This window comes from Pteronotus mesoamericanus, unplaced genomic scaffold (genome assembly GCF_021234165.1).
Source record: "Pteronotus mesoamericanus isolate MK-2021 breed Mesoamerican mustached bat unplaced genomic scaffold, CSHL_Meso_final scaffold_36, whole genome shotgun sequence".
Taxonomy (NCBI): Eukaryota; Metazoa; Chordata; class Mammalia; order Chiroptera; family Mormoopidae; genus Pteronotus; species Pteronotus mesoamericanus.
The window spans coordinates 12125384-12139510 of record NW_026555313.1 but is presented as its reverse complement, the minus strand read 5'-3'; the positions used below and the strand labels follow the sequence as shown (position 1 = coordinate 12139510).

Genomic DNA, 14127 nt, shown 5'->3' with positions numbered 1-14127 from the left:
TATATGTCAAAAGGTTTCAAAAAGACACTTACTGCATAATTAAATCACCTTTAATGGCTGAATAAGAAAAAGGCAGTTAATTAGCTGGTGTCTGCAGACGAATGCTATGGAGACCATGTAGAAATGGAGTTTTGTGATAAGCCCTAATTAGCAAGTACCTAGATTCCTTCCAAGAGACAGACATATGCAAAGTGAACTGTGAAATTCCCTTCAGCTACAGCTCCCAGTCTTTGGCAATTAAAAGCCTTTCTCAGTGACAACATCTGAAGTTCTCATGCATGTCTAAAAGACAGTTTGATTATTACCTACCTAAGTTGCCTCCAAATATATCTGCATGCAGAATTTATTCTACCCAATATCCTTACCTTATTTTTTACTGAAAAATTCCTCTTCCCAAGGGAAAATATAAAGCTAGTTTTAAATGTCACATACATTGCCAAGTGCATTTTAATACTTCCAAGATGAGATGAATAAAGTACAAAGTTCTAAAGTCTTGATATAAAAACAGTCTTTCCCTCCCACACGTGCCTGACATCTTGACAGGCAGGTAGGAGCTGTCTCCAAGATTTTCAGCCTGTCATCAACTGATGGAGCAGAATCAGCCTGGGCACATCTACAATTTGAACTTTTACTGTAAAGTAAAATGAAGGCATTGCATGAAGTGACTGCTGATGAAATAGACTCCCTTTAGTTCATATGATACCAGAGGCATCCATTATATTTCTTACATTCATTGCATATCAAAGCAAAAGCAAAGCAAAGCATAAATCACAATAAAGTACAAGGCTGCTGCTATTTACATACACGAAAAAGGCACCCTTTTTCTTTATTCTTCATCTGAAAGTCAAAACATTGCAGATGATTTGGCATTGGGGAGGTGGAGAGATTGAGAGAGAGACAGATTGAGAGAGAGACAGACTGAGAGAGACAGCAAGCGCATTATATAAATAATAAATACAGAGCCATGACTTGTGTTCTATATTTACAAAATAATGAAAATAATACTTACTGAGGATTTATGTCAGGATTAATTTTTTTCAGTTCCATGATGTCTTCTATAGTTTTTTCAATAGCATCAGGGTGAACACTCACTGAAGTCTGTAACAGCTGGAAAACATTTCAATCATTTTCCTTGTCATGAACACTAGTGGCTTAAGAGGGGTCTATTCAGGGTCTATTTAGATAGGGGCTTCAAGTATATGTTTAAAGCTTCTCTATGAAGATACTATACTAAACTAAACTAAGAGCAAAAATTGATTTGGTATTTTAATTCTAGTAAATTTGACATTTTCATAATGATGGTACGGGAGTGCAATTTTCCTGATTAAGGTAATTAAGATAAAATAGAAATAATAAGTCTTTTTTGCCATTTTCATCTGTTTTAAACTACTTATATTAAAACACTAGATTTTATTTTTCTCTCTCAACATACCTGCTTTCCATTGTTATTGAGCATTTTGTCTATGACTGAGTGAAGTATGTGGGGGGCATAGTCTTAAGGATGCCAAAATTAAATAACATTCAAGACTCTTGAAAAAAACATTTTCTCTCTTACGTGGATGCTTAACTGTGTGCTATAAAAACTAGAATGGTGGCTTCTTTGATTTTCTTGGAAAATCTTGAGTATAAAGTTAAATGATTTAGATATTGAGGGTTAATGTTGCTCTTATTTTCAAGGAATATTTATTTTATGATTTGGGAAAAGGTATAAAAAAGGATGATTCAAGGGGAGTAATAAGTGCACCTTACATCTCTCTACAAATTCACATATAGGACTGTTTCCATGTTAAAAGCAATGGCAATTCTTTCTTTCAATTTTTTTTTCTCTTAGGAAGGAGAGAGGGAGGGAGGAAGAGGGAAAGAGAGAGAGAGAGAGAGAGAGAGCACCCAGGGGAGAGAAGGGGGATAGCGAAGGGCATGGGTATACTATATAGGGAAAGCCACCTCAGTTTTAATTAGTTTTTATAGTCAATGGTGTATATTGTTTCTTGAAATTTTTACTTTTTGATGATGGAGGTGAGCTTCCAAGTGAAAAGTTGCCGAAAAAATACAGAATCAATTTTACTTACCTTACTTTTTGAATCCCTCAGTGATGTTTCTATAAAAGAGATAGTTTTAAAAGTCATTCAAAAATTATCCTTTACATGTGGCTTAAAATTACTATACTGAACTAAAACACTGTATCCTCAGTGCCACCAAGCCTACATTTTGCTTACTTCCTTGTTTTATGCTTACCGATCTTCATTGTTCTAGAAGCTCCAGGCTTGGTATTGTAACAGATCCGCTGCAGTTCACATCTTCCAGTCAGCTTCCTCATTACAAATTTCAGGCAGCGCCACAAAAATTTACAGTAAAAATACAGGCACACCTGGATCAACATTCTGTCAAAAAAAAAAGATAGCACGCTTCCACTAGAACTCTGGAAGAGAACAGAAAGCAGCCACCACCAGCAAGAAAAGAAGCCCAGAAGAAAATCAGCCATTAGACTTCCGGTTTACACACTTATTTCATTAGTCTAATCCCATGTTATTTTATCTGAGGTAGCTACAAACCCGTCACTGGGAGGGAAGCCCAGGATTGTGAGGACACATTTACTATGACTGCAAGCAACTCCAGAATGCCCTATTCTAGTAAATATGGTATTCCAACAAACTGAGCACAAAGCACAGGAATCCTTTCCTTTCCTATCTTTGCCTAAAAACAATTTAAAAATAAATCAGTAGCTTTAAAATAGTATCTAGAAGCTGTTGCTCCATTACAAATTGGGAAAGAACATGCCACAGCAACTGCCCTCTTTCTGCCTCTGTGGATAGCCTCTTAGCTCACCTTGGTTGCTTTCCAGACCATCCTTAGTGCTCGCCTTTTGGCCATTATTTTATTTCTCTCCTATTTCCATTCCCTCCTCCTTCCCTCTGCCCTCCTTTAGGTACAGTTGTTCTCCTTGAGGACTTGGCTGTGTGGCTACCTGTCTTCTCTGCTGACCAATCCCAGCACTTCTTGGACTTGCAAGAGGCCTTCTCATCAGTTCACTGGACAAACGCGTTGGTTCTTCAATATCCTCTAACTTAAACCTTCCCTGAATTCCACCTTTTCACAAGTTTGTTCTTGGCTCTTGCTAAACAAAGTTTTCTTAATTGCACATTATCTCACTCCAACAATACCTCAGCAGACTATGGAGTATATAATCACTAATCACACATATTTTCACAATGTCTCTGGCATGTGAATTTGGGTTTTATGTTGATTTTTATTTTTAATATGTCAGTGCCTACTACTTCATGGTACTGTTCAAAGTCTCAAAATGACTCAAGCTATAGAAATAAAGAAGACTTAATAGCCAAAAAGTTATATTTAACCCATCTTCTCTTAACATTTTACATTCCTAGTAGGCAGAATTATTTATATTACTTCCTATTGGTGCCATTTCTAAAAAACGTTTCTTCTTCTGAAATATTCACTAATTTCCTCCAGCTCTAACATAAGGTGATCCAGGGTCATTCAGGTGAATTAGCGTAGTTAATCAATAGCCTCAACGATGTGATCCATCCCTGAATATGAACGAACACCTTGATCCTTCGTTCAAATTGCTCTGGCTCCAATACCTTGAACAGCCTGTGTTAAAAATAAAAATTCTCAAAGGCTAACTTGAACAAAAGCATAGGCTCTGTATCAAATAAATGTAAAGGGGATAGAGCAAAGAGTATAAGTAAACAAACTGCTACTCTAAGATAACACAATGGAATCCTTTTCAGGCAATAAAATTATGTTCTAGAATATGTAATAACATGAGAACATGTCCATATGATGCTTAGAAAATAAAAAGAAATTAGAAAGAAATTAATATGGAATGATCTATATTTTCTTTAAAAATTAAACAAAAAATTTAAATGGTGATGTATAAACAAGAAAAAAAAGAATGGCAGGATGCACCAAAAAATGTTAACAGTGGTATTTTGGGGTAATAAAATTATAAGTAATGTTTATTTTCTTCTTTTGGTTAAGTATATTTTAATTTTTCTATAATAAGTATATGCTATTTTATTTTTAAAAAAGAAAATTACAACAATTAAGGTGTATAAAGTGATCACCAAGCCATTATAAAAGTGTATATACAATATCTATGTGCAGTCAGTTAGATTCTGCTGAAAGACAAATTTACTATATTGTAAAGTCTGAAATTCTACCATTTTAGTCAAATATGTTTCAAGATCAATTAGGATTTAGGTTATCAGTTTCCAAAACAATGTAATTGTAAAAATAAATTTAGTGGAACATTTTAATTAGTTGAGTGAGAAATTTTTATAAAACTTGAACTGGTTTTCTTGGGAAAAGTTTTCCATTTTTCCAACTATTGGGTAGCTCTGCCAGAGAAAACAATTGAGCACTATCTCTGAACTGGTCACCAACCAAATAGCAATGATGTTAATTACTGTTTGGCATTATTCCTATTATTAAGTCTAGGATAAAAAGTGTTCCATGATATCCATCTTTGTGGTGTTGTGCAATTTCCAGTTAACTTTGCCTGACATGTGGGCCAGCTCCACAAATGAAGCCTCTTTTAAGCCTGTCAGGATTCCATGATAATTAGGTTCTTGTGTAATTAGGTTCTATACTCTTCCAAGAGAAGATGGTTCTGATTAATATTTAAGGCAAATTCTTATACTTATCCTACTAAGGGTTCAAACCACTAGACCCCGTTTTAGCTTAAATTAAACTACAGAAAGCTTTCCCCATACAACTTTTCCATCAGATCTATACAAAGATGTGGCTTGAGACCTGGATGTGTCATCCTAGGTGGCAGAAAGTGTCCAGATGTAATGACTTGGAGCCCATCTGTAATTTCTCCCACTGGCCTCCTTGTATATGAGGAAAAAAAAATGCCTGGGGGACTGTTTTGCATCAAGACAGCCTTACATAAAAGGAGAGAAAAGACATCATATTCTGTTTGTTTTTATCTTTTTTTTCCAGCTCCCCTGAGTATGTTCAAATTGTTAAAGACAGGGAAACCCGGTAGAAATCTACAGTGAGGGGTTAGAGATGCTACAGCCATTTCTCAGGACTCATCACTCTGTGAGGTATATCTCACATCCCTCTCATATAGTCACATAAACATCACAAATCATGAGAGAGAAATGCCATTTCAATTATGAGTGACATTTACACACTGACTGCTTCCTTACCCTTTTGTAATTTCTGGGCCAGTAGTCCTTATAATGCTATTTATTATCAAGGATATATTTTTGTTTTTTTCCTTGTTTTTCCAATGGGCCAACATACCCACAAATATTTCATTTAAAGGCCAGCTTGCTATGCCAGGCACTGTATTTTCATGCTATGCTAGGAACTATATTTTTTTGAGCGAGATTATCAGATCAAGCAATGTTTTGACAGATATAATTTATTTTGTATTTAGATTATAAACCTAAGGCATGGTCAGAGGTGAAAATACCAGCACTCCCTGCTTTCTTTAAAAGTCTTATTTTGATGACAGAAACAGTACCTAGCTTGCTTCCTCATGAAGGGACCAGAGCGGCAAAACCTCCATATGAGTGCCTCAGAATGTCTGTTCTCCGCCATCAAGTGCTGGCAGGAGCTCACTTTTTAAGTTTTTGCATCTATTTAAGTCCCTACATTGTAAAGCTTATGGAAAAACTGCTGAAGGTCCGTCCAGAGGAGAGCAGTAAATGTAATTAAATATTTTGTGAGAATGTTAAATTGGTTTGGCAGGTCTACCCTGAAAAGGAAGAAATTGAGAAATGGATCTTTAAATCCTCTTAAGCTAATTGGTGGTTGGTTGAGAAAAAAGAAAAGAAAGGAAGGAAAGAAGGGAGGGAGGGAGGGAAGGAGGAGGGGTAGGGAGGGCAGGCCTGTTTCTCATCTGAGTTTAAAAGCTTTTGGATTTATAGTACCTTTCCTCTGAATTTCTTTTGTCTTATTTTGGGATGCCTTGAGGGGAGGCACCTCAAATGTACCTATGAGGCAGATCTCATTTGCTTTAATCTTATCCTTCTGTTCCTACTTTTTTTTTAAATTAATTAATTTATTTTTTCAAATACATTTGTCTCTGCCTTCCCCCCACCATTTTCCCCTGCCCCCTCCCCCACTCAGTCCTTCCCCACTTTGGCTTTGTCCATGAGTCCTTGCTATATGTTCCTTGACTTGCCCATTCCCTTCCTACTCTCAAGATAAGAATTACAGCCACATTCTCTACAGCGTCTGAATCCTATGTTTAGGGGCTTTGTAGCTCTGCTTGTTTTTAACTCCTGTCCTGGATCATCAAACCAATAAGCTTAGTTTTAATTAGGGGAATATTTTGCTTTTTTTCTTTGTAACACTAGACTTAGTTTTCTTAGTTCTGATGGCAGATTCTCAACTCACTACTGAAAAGATGTGCTATATTTGGTAAGAATTAAATACTCAAATTTTCAATACTATGAGCGGAAAATATGATCACCATCTCCTATTTTTAATTACTACATGCATAGACAGAAGTTTTTTGTATTTGTTTCAGTTTCTTTTAATCATAGTTTGGTTTTTTTTTTGGACAGTGTCCCAAAAGGAGTTACTGCCAGAGGAACTTATAGTCTAGTAAAGGAAATGACAGTAAATTGAATGACTTGCTTCAGCATTGGGAGAATCTGATTGAATAATAAGAGCTATTTATACATTTTCTACTTTCAATGTTTTCTCTTACTGCCATTTACTAGCATGCTGCAGAGTGAAGTTTTTGGCTGAGTTCACAGCAGTATGCTTCTTTCAGACAATATGATCACTTTTATTATTTAACTTTCATTCTCTAGCTTGAACCAGAATAGTCACCCAATGTAAATTATTCAAAATGGATCACATCTCCGCTACCAAATAAGAAATGAGTCCCTGTCTTATGCTTTGTTAGAATACACTCAGCAGGGATGGAGCCTCTGAAACAGGAGATGCACCTAGAATCATACCGCCTCCTGCCTGTGGGGTGAAGGGTTGTGAATACCTGTCATGAAACACTACTCCATCATCTTAAATTTGTGACTCTGATATCTTCTTTTGGAATAATAAGAGAAAAGTGGTTTATTTTGAACAGTTTCAATGAATTTGCTAATGAAAGTTAATTCTTGCTTGAAGAAATCCTGTAATAAATAAAAATGCACTATTGGTGAGGAAGGAAACGTACAAAATAATCACAGTTCTTTGTTCAAACCACAGTTTCCTAAACAAAACACTTTTCATCCAAATGGCCATGAAGAACAACAGCAAACTGCTCAACATTTCCAGCATTACATTCACTTTTTAAAGTGACATTTTAAAAAATTTCAGTTGCTTTTGATGAGAGCCCAATTTTGTTTTGTGGTCAAATATATCAATATTTTATTTAAAAAAATTTCAGTTGCTCTATTGAAATTTCTAATCAGGGGCACTGGCCTTCAAGTGGAAATTTACTTGCCAATTGGCCTACTAAATGGGACCCTCTCTGTAATGAGCTTCCTACTAGAAAGAGAAGCTGCAGAAGACTTGATACATGAACTAGAATTGTGAAATCACGCAGAGAAACTGTGGGTCCCTGGAAGGAGGAGTATATTTTTTCCACTGTGCCCAGGCATGTGGGGGCCCTGCAGTCTTTTACATCATTCTTTATCTGAAGAGACCACACTGGCTTTGAAAAGTGGTGGGTGTAAATCTATCATGGGCACAATTCCAAATTCTATTGCTTTAGCAAAGGGCACTGTTTTTACATTCCATGCAAATTTTATCTGAGGAATTAGCATTAGCTGACTGCAGCACGACTAAAAATCTAATTAATGGCTTATCTTTTTTCTTTCAAAGAAAAGGAAGCACAGGTTTATCTTAATTTATTAATTACATTACAATTCAATTAAAAATTTGATGCTTAAATACACACATTTTACAAGTTTTATTTTTTAAAATAAGTTTTTTGGTATTTGGATAATATTTTTATTAACTGATTTATAAAGGAAGCAGCAAATGCATTACATTTAGACATTTAAAAAGTATTTAAATGTAATCTGAAATATAAACTTTTATTGTAAATCAAAATAGTTTTAAAAGAACGAACATTAAATGAATCTTTAAAAAAAAAAGAAAGTAATCATCCATAACGAGCCCCAAAATCTCTATAGGGGATAACGAATGGGCCTTCTAGTATTATAGATACACTACATACTATAATTTATACACATACAGACACACAAACACACACATACCAGTTTAGGGGATATTCTCAGTATTATGAATAAATTAATTTCTGTTGAATTAAAGTAGATTTTAATCTTCACTATATTTTTTCCATTCCCATTCAGTCACCTTATATCCCCCTCCCATGCACTGGGGAAAAAATTAAATGTGATCATTGAAAAATATTTTACTCATTCCTTCACTAAACTGAACAAATACAAAATGAGAAGACTGGCTGTGTCATATAGGAGGAAAAAGTGTGGGGACTATGGCGAGGGGAAAAAAGTAAACATTAGTCAAGAACTTAGTTTTACTGCAACCATATGCCATCTCTGTCCAAAGGAACTTATAGTCTAGTATGGAAAATGACAATAAAAACAAAAAAATAGAAATACCGTGATAATTCTATAAAGGAAATTGCTTAGAGTGCTAGAGAGGCAGAGGAGAGAGTGCTTTCCTTTGAGACTGGACAGTAAAGCCAATCCTTGATTATCCTGACAAGGAGGTAAGGAAAATCAGCATGCCTCAGCACAAAAGTGAAAAATGCAGTAGTTAAATGTATGAAGTTCAAATTAACCTTTACTGAGTGTCCAGGGTTTTCACTTATCTCATGCTCTATAGGAGAGGCTGAATGATCAATAAAGTGTCAAGGGGTTGCCCCTAAAGAGCTCAGAGAAAACCCAGGAGCAGAAGAACTAGGGTGCCGAAGATCAAGCTCTAAATGGATCAGTCTCTGATGGCAGCCGGATGGCAATGGGCAGGCTGCGGTGAGGTCGCCTACCGAATATTGCCTAGGAAACTATTGAGGTTAACATATGTCAACAAGAATGTGCAAAGTTTTTGTTTAAATGCAGGGAACAAAATAAGTTAAAATACAAATATGTGTAATTGTGTGTGTACACATATACATATAATTGTGTGTATACACATATACTTATATGTGTATATACCTACATGTACATGATATGTGTGTGTGTGTCCTAAAAAGGAAAGGTTATGGCTAAATGCATCAGCCTAGAGTGAAAGTGGTATTTGGATGTTGGGACCATAAACCCCTTTTCCGGATTTAGACTCTATATCTCACAAGCTCAGTCAAAGCCTCAAGCAATGCTAATAAAATTCTGGAACAACGATAAGACCCTGAACCTTCTGCTCCTCAAAAGTAATGGAATTGGTGGGCACTGACTGGAAATACTGCCTAACTAAAAAGGGAGGTGTCTGGAAGTCTGACTTTAAGACTAGTGTCAATTTGCCACTATGAGCCGTATGAGTTTGGATAAGCTACTTTGCTTCTCTGGACCTCTGCATTCCCATTTGCAAGGTGAAGGGAATGGACTAGATTTCTAGCTCTGGGGAAAGGCTAGATATAGGTTGCAAGAGAAAAAGATTTTTTTATGTGACTCTCCCTTCTCTTAAAGGTCTCCATTAGGTTTGCTGTGCTTATGAAGGTCTCCAAGAACTGCCCCAACTTAATCTTTGCATCTTATCTTCTACTCGCACTAACAGGATCTGCAGTCAACAAACCTGGACCATTTGCTGCTTGGGGCAGCTAGTCACACTTTCTCAGGCTTTGTTCACAGCATCTTCTCCACCTCCCAAACCCTCTATCCTTATTTAAAAATATGAACATCCTAATCCTCCTTTTTCCTCAATATCACCTCAGCAAAGCCCTGAATATTCCTGTCACAAAATGCCTGTAGACTGTCACTAATCCCAGTCCTTTTTGTATCTTAGTTTTGCTCATGTGTGCCTTACTGGGTGGTATGTTATTTTGGAGCAGAGACCACCACATATTCACTTTTGTTTCGCCCACTAGAGCTCACAGTAGGCACACACACACACTGAGGAAGTAAGGCAATGCGGAAAAAAAGAGAAACAGCTTTGAAGTCAGACAGTCCTGCATTCAAACACTAGTGTGTCCTCGGGTCAGTAACTTAACTTTGCTAAACCTTTGTGCCCTGCATTGTAAGATGGGATATTAATTCCTGCTTTCTTATAATTGTTATTGATAGACAATAATAATTAAAAATGTGGCATAGTACTACAATTGTTAGCAGTAAATGCTTACTGAGTCAGTGAACCAAGATATTAATCCAGGGTGAATGATTTAGAAAACCCAATTTACAGATATTTTTGCTCATTGGAAACCTTTATTTACCTAATTATAATAGTAAAATACTTTTTTCCTCTCGATTGCTTCACAGCCAGAACATGGTTACAAGTCTGCTGTATTGCTCAAACTGTCTTCCATGGAGGTTTAAGTTTAGCAGACACTTGCCTTTCCTCTCTTCTGCCTCAGGAAGAAAAATAGGCAGTTAAGTCCACGGCCATTAATACAGTTGATGGTAACAGTAAACTGGAGAGAGCTGAGTGTGGATACCATGTATCGCAAATATAGGTTGAAATCCATTCGTTCCCACAACCTGGATTCTTTGTGATCAACCTCATTTCTTCTGTGGCTATACATGGAGCATTTCATTCTTGAGCAACTTAGAAGCTGACAGATTAATCACTCTGTAGGCTTTTAAATAATGCTCAGTTTTTCTCAGTGAAAGTCAATTTCTTATTGTACAAAATATATTTGCTGAGTTCAGGAATTAACACCTGATATTTATCCAGGCTATGTTTGCATAACCTCTTTGGTTCAAATGAAAAGACTGCCAAATTGTGCAATATCTGGGGGAATGGACTACAGGGGATAAAAGGCAATTTAAATGATCTGATACAACTTGTAATGCAGGATCATTACTCCTTGTCCTCTTAACCTTTCAAATTCCATATAATGTACAATGAATACACACACATTATAACTTAATGAAAAGCATTAAAAAGAGAAACCAAAGCCAAAAGTAATAATCAACTAAGAAGGAGCAACGATCGAGCTTCCTTTTATTATCAAAACCAATGCTCAATAAAAATCCTCAAGTTTCTTTCTTGATGTGTAATTACTACCCTACTTTCACACAAACAATCAAGATCAAGTAACACTTATAAAATGTATGAACCAAGTTAAAAGAGAAAAATTTGCATCAGAACACATAACTGACAAATGTGTTAGCTCCATTATCCTTGATGCTAGTCTGTGTGAAATTACAGTGGAAGATTTTCCCCACACCAGTTCGAAATCATCAAATACAACTTAATTTTAAAATGCCAACATCTGCATCAAAGACAATGTTACACCTATTCAACTTAACAAAGAACTAACAGAAAAAATGCTCCTATTCCTTCCAAAATGGCTGGTTTTGAGGCTGCTCAAATTTTCTAAAACCCAGTAAGACGCTGAAGAAATCCAGTAGCACACGTGTTGGCACAAACCTGACCACTACCATCTCCCCTTTCACAAAAGAGCTCCTGATGTTCAAGCTTCATCTAACACCAAAGCTTTCAGTTAACATGATTTTACGAATAAAAGACACCACGTTCATATGCAGGAGGGATTCATACATACCAATTTTTCATGAATGTGTAAACAGATGGGTTTATTACCATGGCAACCAAAAGCATATCAGATCAAATACCTTGCTGGCAAATCTCCTAGTGATTTTTCAAAGGCTATTCTTTACTCAGCCGAGAAAAACAGGCTGAAGAATATGCTTATAAATGCTAATGCCTGTAAACAGTTTAATAGCGACCTCCAGGGAGGTTTTCACAATTGGAAGACCCAGTAAACATCAGCAGCTGCATCAAAACATAGTGAATCCCACACAATTTGATCTAGGCGGCTCCAGGAACAATGGTGCTAACAAAACCAGGGGGGAAAAGAAAATCTTAAATTGCAGCCGCTGAAAGAATTAAAACATTGCCTAAAACAAGCAAGCCCATGAATTATTTGCTCAGGAAAAACAAGCCACAGCAAGGGAAAAGAATGTGTAATAGAGGTAGGCCACCATATTGAGGGAAAGAAATTCAATATTCTGGAAAGTGTGTTTTTTCCCCCTAATTTTCCAGGCCAGACTAACTTTATTTTTGTCATATTTTAATATGATGTAAAGTTTCTTCAACAATTTCATTAATACATTGTGAATGGTGGTCAATACTCTTGAAATAATTAAAATTACAGGTCTAACCAAATGGCTTTCAGAGCAAAACAAGATCACCCCAACATGTACCAACATACACAGTACTCTACACAGCAGAGTCTTCAGGGAGTCAGCAATTAATGCACCTTTCAGGGACATCGCTGAGGCAGGAAGAGCAGAGGCTTGGAATATCTATTTATACCAAAAAGGAACACTTGAAAATACCTGTATGAATTGGCCAGCCAACCTAAAATCTAAATTGAGGGATGTTTAAAATTACTTATTTCAGGAAAATGATTCTACACCAGTTATATTGATTCTGTGACTAATCCTCAGACCTCAACTTTAAGGCCAGCAGCATACCACTCATACCACTCTTCAGATAACATCAAGGTGGTCTGAAGTACTCCCTGCCCCGCTCTTTTGTGCTCATACACTTTTGTGATTGCCTGTGATCTATCACTTGTAAGTGTTCTCTTTTAGCATCAGTGTGCACACAGAGTTAGCAGAGGAACCTCCTGACCAAATTATTCTTAGCCAAAATACAATGTAAGACTTGGTTATTGGATCACAGATGGTGAACAGAAATATTATCCTAATTGGCAAGGAAGATCCTCCATTTTAGAGGTCTTGTCCAGGGAACTAGAAACACTTACCTCAGGAAGTGCTTCATTGTGCCTGTTTTGATTATCCAGATGTTATCCAACTGTCCTCAAGTAATTACTTTCAAGTTTGTTTTTGTCAAAATAAATGCAAGCTGTGGGGGAAAAAAAATAGATGTATTTACTATTAAGGGGGCTGGAAATCCCAACGGCAAATTTCTGTTTACCTCAGTAGGTGGACAATGTTACAGCATCGACCAAACTGCCCACGAAGCAAACTCAGTTATATGAATGGAGATTAGAGCTAAAGCCTTTCACTTCATATTAAACAATTTGCCTTTCATTTTAAGTCACCTACTGGAGAAATTATTAGTTTCATGAGCAAGCTCTTCAATAGTAAGCTTTTTCTCTATTTTGGGTATTCCTAAATTTGAAAGAACAGTATTTATTTAAAAAATAAAATAAAAATGACAAACCGTGACATTAACAATCCCAGTTTCCAGATACCAAATGGTCTTAAATCTGGCAGCCCCAACCTTTCAGAAGTACAACCCCCAAATACCTACAAGCAGCTGCTAATGTCTTTAAGGTAAATACAGCTGGTAAAAAGCCAGCTACTCCAAAGAAATGAATATGCTCTGTCCCCTTCCCCCCACCGTCTTTTTTTTGTACTGTGAATACAACAGTGAGATTTTGTATTTGTCTAGCACTTTCCAGTTTACAATTTGCTTTCACAATCTGTAATACCAGGTTATTTTTCTTCTCCCTTTTGATGAGGAGGACAGCAGAAGCTGCCTTCAAAGCTGGGATGAAACAGAATAGAGAAGAAAGAGGCTGGAAACAATAGCCGAGAGAAGTTACCACAGGAGAGAAGTGATAAATGGAACACCAGTTGCAATGACAATGCAAGGGACTGAGTATATGGACAAATTACTGAGGGAAGAGACACAACTCTAGAACAGCCCAGAAAATGTTGGCCGCTCAACCCAGAAGTCAGCCTTTTCTTTAACATATTTTTGTTTCTGTAAATATTCCATGCATGCTTGGAAAAAAAAAGTGTACACATCCATTTAAGATTGTAGTTGCTTCTTGGGGGCAGGGAGAGGTTTAAGATTGGGAAAGGGAAAACTGGCCTTCAACTTGGTAAGTTTTATTTCTTAAAATATATATTAAGCAAAATAAAGGGGGAAAACATTTGTTCATTTTCAGTGGTGGGAATATATATTGTTCTTTGTACTTTTGTGGTTTTTAAAGATAAATCAAATTTTAACTAAAAAGTGTAACTGTTAGTGTCTACCCAAAGCCCAGGTTATAGTTTC

The 14127-nt window shown here is 36.4% G+C and overlaps 1 protein-coding gene across 2 annotated transcripts in view; it reads right to left on the bottom strand.

Annotated features, from left to right (window-relative positions):
- Positions 1-14127, bottom strand: part of ELMOD1 (ELMO domain containing 1) — a 76369-nt gene that overhangs the window by 37681 nt on the left and 24561 nt on the right. For both annotated transcript variants that reach the window (XM_054592543.1, XM_054592544.1), the window contains exons 2-5: positions 12863-12963; positions 2236-2381; positions 2070-2098; positions 1010-1107 (exon numbers count right to left, since the gene is read on the bottom strand). In XM_054592543.1, coding sequence (XP_054448518.1) covers positions 1010-1107; positions 2070-2098; positions 2236-2381; positions 12863-12879 — 290 coding nt within the window. In that variant the 5' untranslated portion in view covers positions 12880-12963. The remainder of the gene's footprint in view (positions 1-1009; positions 1108-2069; positions 2099-2235; positions 2382-12862; positions 12964-14127) is intronic.